This window comes from Artibeus jamaicensis, unplaced genomic scaffold (genome assembly GCF_021234435.1).
Source record: "Artibeus jamaicensis isolate MK-2021 breed Jamaican fruit bat unplaced genomic scaffold, CSHL_Jam_final contig_469, whole genome shotgun sequence".
Classification (NCBI taxonomy): domain Eukaryota; kingdom Metazoa; phylum Chordata; class Mammalia; order Chiroptera; family Phyllostomidae; genus Artibeus; species Artibeus jamaicensis.
The window spans coordinates 2,380,189-2,394,472 of NW_026521847.1; the positions used below are offsets into that span (position 1 = coordinate 2,380,189).

Here is a 14,284-nt window from a genome sequence, read left to right on the forward strand (position 1 = left end):
CGTGTTCATGGATTGGAAGAATTAACATCATCAAAATGTCCATACTACTCAAAGTGATCTATAGATTCAATGCAATACCTATTCAAGTATCAATGACATACTTCACAGATATAAAAAAAATTTCAAAAATTTATACAGAACCATAAATGACCCCAAATAGCTGCAGCAACTTTGAGAAGAACAAAGTAGGAGGGATCACAATACCCAATATCAAACTGTGTTAAAAGGCCACTGTAATCAAAACAGACTGGTACTGGCATAAAAACAGACACATGGACCGATGGAAGAGAAAATAGAGAGCCCAGAAATAGACCCAAGTCTCTACAGTCAATTAATATCTGACAATGGGGAAAGAAGCATAAAATAGAGTAAAAATAGCCTCTTTAATAAATGGTGTTGGAAGATATGTACAGCTACGTGCAAAAAAATGAAACTCAATCACCAACTTATACCATACACAAAGATAAATTCAAGGTTGAGAAAAGACTTAAATATAATTCATAACACCATAAAAGTCCTAGAGGAGAACATCAGCAGGAAAATCTCAGATATTCCACGCAGCAACATCTTCACTGATATGTCCCCTAGAGCAAGGGACATAAAGGAAAGAATAAACAAATGGGATCTCATCAAAATAAAAAGCTTCTGCAGGGCTAAAGAAAACAGCATTAAAATGAAAAGAGAACCAACTGTATGGGAATACATATTTGCCAATGATACCTAAGTCAAGGGTTTGATCTCCAAAATATGTAAAGAACTCACATGACTCCACTCTAGGAAGACAAACAACCCAATTAAAAAATGACAAAGGAGTTGAACAGACACTTCTCCAAGGAGGATATACAGAAGGTCCAGAGACATATGAAATGATGCTTAATATTGCTAGTCATCAGAGAGATGCAAATGAAAACCACAATGATACCACTTCATACAGGTCAGAATGGTCATCATAAACAAAGCAACAAATAACAAGTATTGGAAAGGTTGTGGAGAAAAGGGGACCCTAGTACTTTGTTGGTGGGATTGAGAACTGGTGCCACCAGTATGGAAAACAGTATGGAATTTCCTCAGAAAATTAAAAATGGAACTGCCTTTTGACTCAGCAATTCCACTGCTGGGATTATATCCTAAAAACCCTGAAACACCAATTCATAAGAACCTATACACCCCAATGCTCATACCAGCACAATTTACAACAAATAGCCAAATGCTGGAAGCACCTAAGTGCCCATCAGTAAATGAATGGATCAAAAAACTATGGCACATTTACACAGTGGAGTACTATGCAGCAGAGAGACAGAAGGAGCTCCTACCCTGTGCAACAGCATGGATGGAACTGGAAAGCATTATGCTAAGTGAAATAAACTAGGTGGTGAGGGAAAAATACCATGTGATCTCACCTTTAACTGGGACCCAATCAACAACAACAGCAAAGAAAAAACAAGCAAAATATAACCAGAGACACTGAAATGAAGAACAGTTTGACAGTAACTAGAGGGGAGGTGGGAAGGGATAACCAGGGGTAGGGGGGGAAGAGTTTTCAGGAACAACTATAAAGGACATTTGGACAAAACCAAGGGGGCATCGAAGCAAGGGAGGGAGGTGGGTTTGGCTGGGGTACAAGGTGAGTAGTGGGGAGTGAATGCAGACAACTATAATTGAACCACAATAAAATAATTTTTAAAAATAAATGTTTATACAAGGCTATAAATACACACACACAAAAAAGACCTAAATATAAAAGTTTAAATCTCTGAAAGTCTTAGAAGAAAAGACAGGAGCAAATCATTGTGACATGGAATTATACAATGATTTCTTAGGTAGAACACCAAAATCACATTCAAGAAAAGAAAAAAGAGGTAAATTAGACTCCATCAAATTTGAAAAATTTGTGCTTCAAAGGACATTATCCAAAAAGTGAAAAGAAAACCCATGGAATGAGCAAAACTTATTTTCCAATAATATATTTATAAGGGACTCATATCTAGACTATATAAAGAACTCTTACAACAAAAAGACAAGCAAATTTTAAAAATAGTCAAAAAATTTAAATAGACATTTCTCCAAGGATGGTATACATATGGCCAATAAACACAAAAAACATCCTTAACATCATTTGTCATTGGGTCTTAAATGGAAAATGGTCAGTCACTTTTGAAAAAAGCTCAGCAATCCCTCAAGAGGTCAAACACAGAATTATCATATGATCTAACAATTTCACTCCTAAGTTCTACTCGGGAGAAATAAAAGCATATCTACAAAAATTTGTACATGAATGTTCATAGCGGCATTAATCAGAAAAAAAGTAGAAACACCAAAATGTCTATCAAATGAATGGATAAATGATGTAGTATATCCGTACTATGGAACATATATCTGGCAATAAAAAGGAACTAAGTACAAATACATGTTATAACAAAGATGAATTCTGAAGATAATTTAAGTGGAAGAAGGCAGTCATAAAAATATATGATTCTATTTAGATGAAATGCCAGAACAGCAAATTCTATAGAGACAGAAACTAATTAGTGGTGGCCAGGAAGAATGGGGAATGACTATGAATGGGTGTAGAGTTTCTTTAAGGGGTGATGGAAACATTCTAAAATTAGACAATGATGATGGTTGCACAACTTTGTGAATTTATTAAAACTACTGAACTGTATACTTTAAAAGGGTGAATTTTACAATATATGAATTAGATCTCAATATAGCTATTTTTTAAATACAGTTACTTCTGAATATTGATGCCACAAAGACTTGTCTAGACTTAGTCTGTTTAATCAGAGACTATGACCACTACATCTAAAGCAAGTTCTATACATGATTAAATACTTGGAAGCAGTGATATTCTTACCTCTTCTAAATAAATATTATCCAGATCATATGGTGTTCTGACAGACTCTACCATCCAACTCTCAGGTGTGTTTAAGTTTAGAGTGAACAAAGGAGACTGAGGCATATCCAAAAATTTGGCTATTGGACCCTTTGCAAAACTATTATCTGAAGTGAAAGAAATCTCTGGTTCTAAAACATAACGGTAAAAGCTGAAATTAAAAAGAAAAATGTTAGTTTTTTTTTTAACACAAGCACAGTCCTTCAGATTACAGGCCTCCATGTAGGTAAACAACTGGCTTATAACAAAATAGATTTGAAAGGATTTCCTTCCATATTGGGAAAGTGTTTCTAAAACCGTCTCTTGACTTAACTAAACCTCTGTGGTTGTTGCAGATGCAAGATAACAGCCAGAGGGATAGGACTGGGAGGAAGGTCATCCCTTCCTGTACTGTTGTTATAGGTGGGTGCTATTGGGGGTCTCGGGCATTTCCTGAGTATTTTTGCCTCCCTTCAGTAAGAAGAACTCATTTTTCTCCTACAAAGTCCTATATGGCAATTGGGTTCTTAGATGAGTCCTGAAAACACTGTATGTAATAGTTTAAAAAACATTTCTCCTGTATAAGGGCAATGGTGGAAGCTGGGAACCCTTTTGTCCCTTTCAAAACTGTTTAAATTCACTGAGTCTAACCTATGGAACACAGCACATTTGTAAATTAGTAATTTCCCATAGCTCCAACATGTGCTATGCTATCACTACTAACTGCTTTTGATATCTTTTTTCATAAATGACCATTTCAAAGCTTAGAGAGCAAGCCTATCCTCCTTTTCAAGATACATGCTAATGGGCCTCAGCAAGTTTCATCTGACATACACATTCCAACTTGAAATAACTGCTATTTTTGTTTAGATAAAAAAGAACAGACAAGTCTTTCCACACCATAGCACATTTTAACTAACACGGTAATTTTAATAGCTACACTGATCCAAATGCTCTAGAATTGGGGAACTACATAATTCTGACCCAAAAGGAAGGAAAGTACAAGTGCAAGGAGCTTGGGTTAATGCCACCTAAACACTTCCATGCCCACAGTAAGCTCTCAGAACTTCTAATTAGAGCAAAAATTTAGCAAGATTATACAGTCAGGAAATGATTTTCTCAAATATTACAACCCTTCTATAAACCCAGCTTTCACATTTTTTCCAACTATTGATTTCTTACACAGTTTATTTTACCTTTTCAAAGGCATGTCAGAAAGTTTAGATTGACAGTTCATAAATACTCTTAAATTCATGTTGATCAGCTGAGTTAACACCTAAAGAAGTAAACCAGATGAAAAAACATAAATTAATCACTTGATACAGTTTAGAGAGAAAACACTTCTTACTATCAATAAAAGGTATATACTCTAATGCACAATCTAAATCACATATATATCACTTGGCCAAAACATGGCAAGTACACTATTGAAGATAACTGCCCTTTCACACATGTGGTGAAGCAGCAGATAGATAATGGGGGGCTGTCTACACAAGGAAAAGTTTAAAGATTCAACAGTGAAGCTTACATACTGTGGTATGAAAACAAACACACATAAAATATCCACAAAAAAGGTTAGTTAACATAGTTCATTAAAGCTTTTGTCAAAAAAAAATACAATGCAAAACCAAAAATTGAAGCAACTGTGTTTTAGGCACAGCTCTTTTCAAGTTCCTCAAAATTCTAATATCTTACACATATCTAGAAGACATGCTGTTTATATAAGAGGAAAGTGATAAAGCAGAATTCTTTTACCTTTTTTACCTATTCACCATTGTAAGTTAAAATATGACATAAATCAACTTAATTCAAAGGCATTCTACTTAAAATAAGGATAATTTTTTTCATTACATGAGCTAACCAAGAAAACCTATACCAACTAAGGTTATAAAGCTGTTTTCAGAGCCATTACCAATCTTTATGAAGACATTAGCTCTCCCAAGATGCCTTACAGGGCTTTCCAAAGCCCTTTGAAGATAACTAAGGGAATATTGGCCATCCCAGAATCACAGGGCATGTGATCACTTCGGATAAAGATGATGTATACTGCCTCTGCGGCTGTCCCTACCAAGAGTAATGGGGTAAGTCTCTGTGATTCTCTGGTGACAGGGTCAATAACAGCCACGACATCAAAGTACGTCTCTCCTTCTTTCGGTGTCAGTTTAATTGCACTACGGAGAACAAAAGATAAAACATTAATCTGGAGGAAAACAAGAAACAAACTTAATTTGTTTTTGCAGCAGTGGAGGGAAGAGTGTAGCCCAGTGTAACCTATCAGCCCACTTAGACTTTCAAAATAAACTTCAGCTCTAGAACAATAAGGCTGTAGGGTGTTCGAGTATGTGATTATGTCTATCTCACAGTTCACAAAACCCTCTAAAGACTCAGGTTCACTGAAAATGGACTGATAGATGTGTGTTCAGAGGAAAACCAGCTTCACATTGTATTTAGCCATCACGGCTAAAAGCTTGTGATGTTTGTTTTTGACATTTACAGATTATGTCAATTTCTTGGCAAAAAAAGGTATGAGGAGAGATCAAATAAAATCATTTTTACATAATAAAAGGAATTTAAGAATATTACAGAATACTTGCAAGACACAGAAAAGGAAAATAAATAATCATAAAATCTCCCCATTCCAAAGCAAGTACTTTGGGGCGTATGCTATGTAGTCCTTCTTACAAGCTGTACCTACAGAGTATTCAACTTCCTTCCTACCCCCACCACTTTACCATAAATATTTTTCCATGTTATTACACATTAAACATCCCAAATAAGAAGTAATCATCTATTTACCAAGTAAATTTGCCATAGCTCACTTAAGCTATTCCTTATTGTTAGGCATGTATATGACTTTCAATCTCTAAAATAACTTGGTATATCAGTTGTTTTCATACTTGGAAATTTCTTAAGAGTCAACAAAGTCCTAGATATGAGATTACTGAGTCACAGAATATAAATATGTCTGTGTCTAATATGTACTGTCAACCAAGTTTCCTAAAGAACTAAACAAATTTATAAGGTCAAAAAATGAACTTCATATCTTGTCACCATTAAGTTACACATATTTTATCTCTTCTTAATATGAGAAGAGCAAGAGCAGTTAGGTTTCAGTGTGCGCTTCTAGGATTTCTGAGGAGAGATGCATTTTCCTATGTGTAGCACATTTTAAAAAAGAATATACTTTAAAAGGACTTTAAAATATACCAAATTTTCTAAGATCATTATAGCTTAATTCAATGTTTACCACTCTGAACAATATATCAATGTATTTTCAATGCTAACCACTACTTTTATGCAAGTAAAAGAGAACATAACTGATAAAAACTGGGTAATTATCATTTAAATGGTGATGACGTGCTTTGGGAATAACCATCAGAGTGGCTTTGTGATGACACTACAGCAAATGCTTTCACTCTGATATTTACTGCAACATAACAAAATGTTTTTATTCTAACACTACTGTCTCAAAGTGTGTATCCAAACCAACAGCATCAGCTTCACCTGGGAATTTATAAAAACAAACTGTTGGGCCCCAATCCAGACTGACTGAATCAGAAATTCTGGAGTAAGTCTGGCCAACTGCATTTTAACAAACTCTCCAAGTAAAAATATGAGAACCACTGCCCTCAAATAATTTGGACTTCCCTGTGACTCTAGAATTCTAGAAGGAAAAGCCCATAAGAAAATAGCATGGTACGAAGTCTCACAAAGAGAACAAGAAGTAGAGCCTCAAAGAGTCCTGTAAGTCAGGCCTGCCCAGGCCAACAACTGGAACCCTGGTACTATGGGGTGCAGTTCTGCTTGACACGTTCACATTCTAGATGATACTCAACTGGCATACTCAGAAACTGACAATGGAGGTCTTTTAATCACCTCCAATTTCTATGGAAAAAAGAGAAAGCAAGACAAAAATCAAGAAAAGAAAAATATTGGTATGGAAATGAAGAGCAATATAAACTAACATTATCATGTTTAAATATACTCACTGCATTTGGTCAGAAAAAAGGCCAGAATATGGCCAACAGTGACAGAGAAAGGGACAATATTTGGGATTCATACACATTTTTGTGAGGTAAGTATAGCAAATGTCAAAGAATACAGTGCTTCACCAATCTTAACATACACAGGAATCACCTGGGGTAACCTCATTACAATGGAGATGCTGATTCAGGAAGTCTGGGTTAGGGCCAGAGACAGAATTTCCACAATGTCCCAAATGATATCTTGCTGCTATTCCAAGAACCACAGTTTAAGAGCAAGGGTATACATACCAATAATTCATACTAGAAAAAAATAAGTAATTTCTGATATAAATCAAGTAAATACTCATGTAACCTAACACAATGCCAATAAGAAGAGCTTCTCTAATTATAATTTGTAACATAATAGAATTTGTAATTAGAGTATTTTAATTATATAAGACTCATGGAGAAAGAAAGGGAAGAGTTCTTGCTCAGGATTCACTCTCTTGGCCATGAAAGGAACACAAGATGTCTGGTCAATTAGGAAATATGTTTCCTGTGGCAGTAACTAAATAGTGAGTTATTTCCTGAAAGTATACAGAGTAATGAGAAGAAGGAGCCACAGAAGTTTTCACTCATAGGTAACATAAGAAATTAGGAGACAGCAAGGATGGATCTGGAGAGCATTACGCTAGGTGAAATAAGCCAGGTGGTGAAAGACAAATACCATATGATTTCACCTATAAGTGGAACCTAATCAACAAAATAAACAAGCAAGCAAAATATAACCAAAGACATTGAAATTAAGAACAAACTTGACAGTAACCAGAGAGGAGTTGGGGGGGGTCACAGGGGTAAAAGGAGAAGGGTTTTCATGAACATATATAAAGGACACATGGACAAAACCAAAGAAAGGTAGGATCAAGGGTAGAAAGTGCTGATGGTGGGGGTGGAAGGGAGTGGCTGTGGGGAAATGGAGACAACTGTACCTGAACAACAATAAAAAATATTCAAAAGAAATTAGGAGACATGGCCAAAGAGAAAGAAGAGAGTCTCCATTCTAGCTTGGAAATGTCAAACAGTCTATTCAGAACTGATCTCCACAAGGACTGGCATGAGAAAGCACAGGTCAACTGAACTAAAGTTCAATCTACCCCAGACTAATTAAATTACAATCATACAGGGGCACGATGCAGGCTTCTATATCTAAAGCTTCCCTCGTGATTCTAAGGTGCAATTAAAGTGTATACATGCTCAGTAAGCCAAGGCCTACATAGATTAACACAGGACTTTCTCCTAAAAACAAGTTAATATCAAGTCTAATCATGAGAAAACAACCCAGACTATGAAATATTCCACAAGACAATTGCTCTGGACTCTTGAAAAAGTCAGTGTCATAAAAGACAGAAAGAAAGAAAGGAAAGCAGGTTAACTTTTCCAGATTAGAGACTGGCCACCACAAATAACAAAATAACTGTAAAAGGACATTACTAAGGCAATAGAGAAATTTGAATATTAACATGTATTATTTAATATTACTATGTTATGATTAAATTGAAGTATGCAAATAAGTACTGTGGAGAAACTCCTAATACTTACGAGACATATGCTGAAGAATTTAGGCAAAATGTATAAATATGTCTGCCATATAGTTTCAAATGTTTCTGAAAATATGTGAGCACAATGTATATTTGTATGCAAATGTACAAATATACATATGTACTACAAATATTTACATGCACAGATGGCAGATAAAATGACATTTGTTAACAACTGGTGAATCTAGGTTAAACATATTTAGGTGCTCATTATAACAGTTTTTCAACTATTCTAGGTTTGAAACTTTTCAAAATAAAATCTGGAAATAAAAGGCAAATACTTCATAATGCTACATTTACTTTTATTTTATTGAAAACAAAAACAGTTTTCAATTAAAGATGAACAAGTCAAGTGTTCCAATAACCTGTATTTATTCTTGAGTATCAGAAAATTATAGCTGGTGTGCTTCATTAAATGCTTTCTGGGTTTTTAAAAATATTTTATTTAACTTTAGACAGAGAAGAAGGAAAAGAGAAAGAGAAGGAGAAAAACATCAATGTGTGGTTGCCTCTCCTACGCCCCACACCAAGGAATATGGCAGGCAACCCAGGCATGTGCCTGGACTGGGAATCAAACCAGCAACCCTCTGGTTTGCAGGCCAGCACTCAATCCACTGAGCCATACCAACCAGGGCAAAATGCTTTCTGTTTTCTAAAAGTATGCATTCAAAACTACTGCAGATGTATTCAGAACTATTTCAGATGTATTTAGAAATAAATGTCAACTTTTACAAAACTGAGATATGTATGAGTTTTTTTTAATTTTTTAAAGATTTAATTTATTTCTTTTTAGAGAATAAGGAAGGGAGGGAGGAAGTGAGGAAGAAAAACATCAATTCATGGTTGGTTGTGTTAGGGCCGGAATTAGATAAAATTAGCAGGGAGGACGAGGCAGGCACCAGACTGTCTCAGCAAGGGAGATAGAAAAGTAAAAAAAGTACAACCCGCCCGTGTATGACCTTGTCTTTGCATGGCCTTGTCTTTGCAGAAAAGTGTCCATTGTTGCAAGCAGAGAACATAGCCATGTGTGTTCTCTCGAGATAGCCAATTGCTAACAGCTACGTCTGCTTCTGTATTTGCTGCTTGCTTGCTTGTTTGCTCACCCCAATAAAAACCCCAGGCTGTAAGCACCAGGCGCGACTCTCATTTGCAGTCATTTTGGCACCCGTGTCTCCGGAGGCACCCCGAGAGTTCGCCTCTGCGCAGGTAAAACTTTGAAACTTTGGCCAATAAAGTTCCATCTTAAATTCCTGAAAGCTTCCGACATTTGCTCGCATTGGGGTATGTTACAGTTGCCTCTTGCATGCCCCCCACCTGGGACCTGGTCTGCAGCTCATGCATGGTTCCCAACTGGGAATTGAACCAGTAACCCTTTGGTTCTCAGGCTGGCACTCAATCCATTGAGCCACACCAGCCAGGGATGTATGAGTTTAAATAAGAATATAAATATATGTGAAAACCACATGCCAGACAAATTTTCCATTCATATAAGAATTTATAAACACACTTTATATCACAGGTAACAAACACTAGGCCAAATCCAGCCCTCCACCTTGTTCTACCCAGCCTGGTACCTTATTTCTCCCCAGCAGCAGTACCAAGCTCCTTGCCCCTATTTAAGGAGTAGTTACATTTATACAGCCCTAAAATTACATGTGGTCCCTTAAAGGCAATCATGAGGCTGATGTGGCCCCTGGTAAAAATGAGTTTGACACCCCTGCTTTATATGAAAAAATAAGCAATCTGAGGTAAAGGCAGCCTGAAGATTTACTATACAAGATGGCCTGCCGGCAGCTGCACTCAGCACACTGCCTCAGCGACACCCAGACGATGTGCACTGGCCCTCAGCTGCTCTCTATGCATAAACTCACAGAGAAACACAAGTGGATAACAACAGAAAATGGTACTGGAAAATGGGAATCAGCAATTTTCCACAGGAAGCTTTGAGGTATATTTTTTACTACAGTTTTCCTGAAGTTGAAACAAAACAGAACAAACGAGGAGTTTGATGCTTTGCAAAGTGTGAAAGTTGCTCATGAACCCTATTATCCTCTCTCAAGAAAAGTTACTGAAATTAACGAAGCTCTTGCAGAAAATCCAGGCCCTGTCAAAAAATCTTGTTATGAAGATGGTTGGCTGATCAAGATTACACTGAGTGGCACATCAGAACCAGAGGAACTAATGAGTGAAGAAACATATGATAAACATGTAAAATTTATTAAGGAGTGAAAAATGGAACACCCTAAATAAAGTAGTCTGAAACAACTTAATCTAGCATAAATTGTCAAATCAGTGGTGAACAAAAGATTTAAAATAGCAATTTTTAGTAATAACAATGGAAAAAGAAACTACTTAGAATAGTGCTACTGAAGGAAAATACCCCTTAACTTTCTAATAATTGCAAATAAACACATCATGCATCTCTTTCTCAACACCCTATGGTTTTTAGGCTAAGCTACAGTTATAACATTCAAAACTCCTGAAATTATCTATGGCAAAATCTAGTTATAAAAATTATGTAATCCAAAGATAACATTGTTATCTTAAGACATATAACACTGTAACTTGCTTAAATACATCTCTGGATTTGGGTCAAAATACTTAATGATCTTTCCATTGGAAGTAACTGGCAGTGGAGTAAAGGTTTTTGTTAGTTGTACAATGTCAGATGATGAACAAAACTATGTCAATTTTACAATATACCATACTTGCTGGTGCTATTTTTACACAGGAAAGCAACAGCCTTATAAGAAAACAATTTAATAATAAAACATTCAACTTCTTCATTAAAAGAAGAGTCTAATATTTAAGAATACACAACAAATTCAACAATAATTCTATACCTGTGTCTGTCTTCAAAAAACTGGTACTCAATTCTTGCATCTCCTTTTGGTTGAGCTGACAGTAGAGCATCCACTTTCATTACCAAGTCACTTGCCCTAAAAGACATGGTTGGTGACAATTCAGCATCTCTTTAATCTGAAGATTTTTCCAATTATTGCTGAACATAATATAATCAGCCAAAGCACTGGATGCTTACAAGATAGTTTAAAGAAACCATGAACTTGGTACCAACAGACATGAGAAAATTACTAATTTTAAGAATGATTATTTTTATAAGTTTGGGAAAGGTGCTAATTTTTCCATATGTGAAATGAGGATGATGCCAACTTCACATGACTCTTATAAATACTGCACTGCCTAAACATAAAGCATCTAGCTCAGGGTCTGCCCCATAGCAGTCAGTCAGTGTTATTTACATTCTCTCACCTCTTCTTAATAACTTTAGTACTTTTTATGATTGTTAAAGTAATAATTTATTGGAAAACATTCAGGGAAAAAAACAAAAGGAAAATTCTGAGGCACAAACAATACCACAAATAATGAACCAAATAATAAACATTTGGTTCATTATTTGTATATTTAAAAATATATATATGAGGTCTATTCAGAAGGTATCCAGCTATGTAATATGAAAAATAGAGACATTTATTAAAGAAAATACAGGAAACATTTACATAGGACTATGATGCCTCAGTCCCCTTCAAATTAGGCAGTTTGGGACCTCACACAGTTCTCCCAATCACCATCAGCTGCCCCATCATATTTTCCTTAATCTCATCATCAGTATGAAATCTCTTCCCCTTCAAAGGTGACTTGAGTTTGGGGAAAAGCCAGAAGTCACAGGGCACCAAATCTGGGCTGAAGGGGGTTTAAGTCACCTGGGTGATTTGATGTTTTGCCAAAAAACTCTACATGAGTTGTGATGCATGACCAGGTGCATTGTTGTGATGAAGCTGCCAATCACCAGTTGCCTATAGCTGTGGCCTTCTGAATCATGCAAATAGTTTCCACAGAGGAATGTTCAAACTTAATGTAAAATTCGATGCAGATTTGTTGCTCTACCCACTCAGTCATTTTTAATGTGGTGGCCACAAAGTATACATACTCACTCAATGATGTCTACTGCCCCCATGAACTAGTATATTGAAGTCGTGATTGTTCTTGCATGCACATTCCAGTCCATTCTCCTTGGTTGCCAGGTTACACTGATGTCATGCAAACCATTCTCATTAACAATGGCTGGACATTTTCCAGACATACCTCATACAGATATGTACACACATATATGTGTATTCATATGTATGTGCACACATATACATACACACAAAAGTGGAATTATACTATGTGGTAGCCAGTTTTTTCATTTAACAATATATTATAAACATCCTTTTGTTGATAAATATGTATAGGAGCCTATCAATATTAACAATGACTACATAATATTAGGTTTTGTGGTACATCATAATCTATTAAACCAAACAGCTAATGAACATCTTGACTGTTTCCTATTTCACCATTACAATCAACACTTTGATAAACAACCATGAAAAGCATTTCTGCTTTCCCCGCCCATTCTAAACTTGATTTCTAGACAAGGAAGACCTTGAACTAAATCATGAGATCTTAAATAATGTCTTAATCTGCTGAACCAAGGACCAAATTCTAAGAATTCTGAGAACACCTGCACAAGAATCAAGACTGTACATTTTCTTTCGAAACAAACATGTACAACAAATTGGCTCTGTTTGAACATCTCAATACTAACTCTAAATACATACACACTCTAAATACATACTCTAAATACTAACTTTAAATATTAACTCTAAGTACACGCCACTTGTTTCCTGAGATGTGTCAACACAGTTACAAACATGTCAAGGGACATTTGGTTCTATGAAATGGGCCAAGCAGGCCAACAAGAAATTTCATAAAGGTTCATAGCTTGGCCTCTCTTAGGTACCTCCAAGCCCAGCAATTTGTAATTCATGCCAGGTGACCCTGGACAGGGTACGGGTGGCAGCTGATCTTAGCATACACCTCTAGGTAGGCCCCAGAACCAGAGCACTCAGTGGTCAGTTTCAGACCATGCAGGAGCACACCAAACTACTACCACAAGTGACACACTCAAGGGCTGAACTCATTGGGCATTAGAGTCCCACTGAAGTGAGTACTGCTCCACTGTGTGAACTCCTGCACAACAACTCCTCCAGTGTGACTGCAACCAGTCCTTGAAGCCAATCAGCATGAGGATAAATCCCTCCCATTTACTGGTCAATAGCAATAGCAACCAACATTCAATTTTAACAAGAGGGTCAACACAGCTCTGACCAGGGGTACACCTGAGTACCCAATGCAGGCAACCACAGAGGCTCCATCACTGGGTCCTACAGGGTTCCAACTACATAAAGCCACTCTACCAAGACCAGGAGATGTAGCAGCTCTTTCTGATACATAGGAACAAACACAGAGGCACATCCAAAGTGAGGAGACAAAGAAACATGCCCAAGTGGACATAATAGAACAATATTCCAGAAAAAAAAGACTATGAAAAAGGAGACAAGTAATCTACCAGACACAGAGCTCAAAACACTGGTTGTGAGGATGCTCAGTGATCTCAGTGAGAACTTCAACAAAAAGAAAATGTAAGGTCCTGGCTGGTGTAGCTCAGTGGATTGAGCGCGGGCCTGCGAACCATACAATCGAGGTTCGATTCCCAGTCAGGGCACATGCCTGGGTTGCAGACCAGTTCCCTGCAGGCCAGTTCCCAGCAGGGGATGCAGGAAAGGCAACCATACATTGATGTTTCTCTCCCTCTCTCCTTCCTTTCCCCTCTAAAGATAAATAAGTAAAATATTAAAAAATAATAATAATAATAAAAGAAAATGTAAAACTGAAGGTAGAAATCATAAAAAAGATCCAGTCAGAAATGAAAAGTACAATAACTGAAATAAAGAACACACTACAGGGAATTAAGAGAAGATCAGAAAAAGGAGAGAAGCAAATCA

At 36.5% G+C, this 14,284-nt stretch overlaps 1 protein-coding gene and 1 pseudogene across 5 annotated transcripts in view; one reads left to right on the top strand and one right to left on the bottom strand.

Moving 5' to 3' along the window:
* Window positions 1–14,284, bottom strand: part of UGGT1 (UDP-glucose glycoprotein glucosyltransferase 1) — a 184,949-nt gene that overhangs the window by 33,548 nt on the left and 137,117 nt on the right. For all 5 annotated transcript variants that reach the window (XM_053667479.1, XM_053667477.1, XM_053667476.1 and 2 more), the window contains 4 exons: window positions 11,279–11,374; window positions 4,941–5,043; window positions 4,069–4,148; window positions 2,855–3,044 (listed from right to left, as the gene is read on the bottom strand). In XM_053667479.1, the coding sequence (XP_053523454.1) occupies window positions 2,855–3,044; window positions 4,069–4,148; window positions 4,941–5,043; window positions 11,279–11,374 (469 nt within the window). The remainder of the gene's footprint in view (window positions 1–2,854; window positions 3,045–4,068; window positions 4,149–4,940; window positions 5,044–11,278; window positions 11,375–14,284) is intronic.
* Window positions 10,215–10,664, top strand: LOC128627780 (glycine cleavage system H protein, mitochondrial-like; annotated as a pseudogene).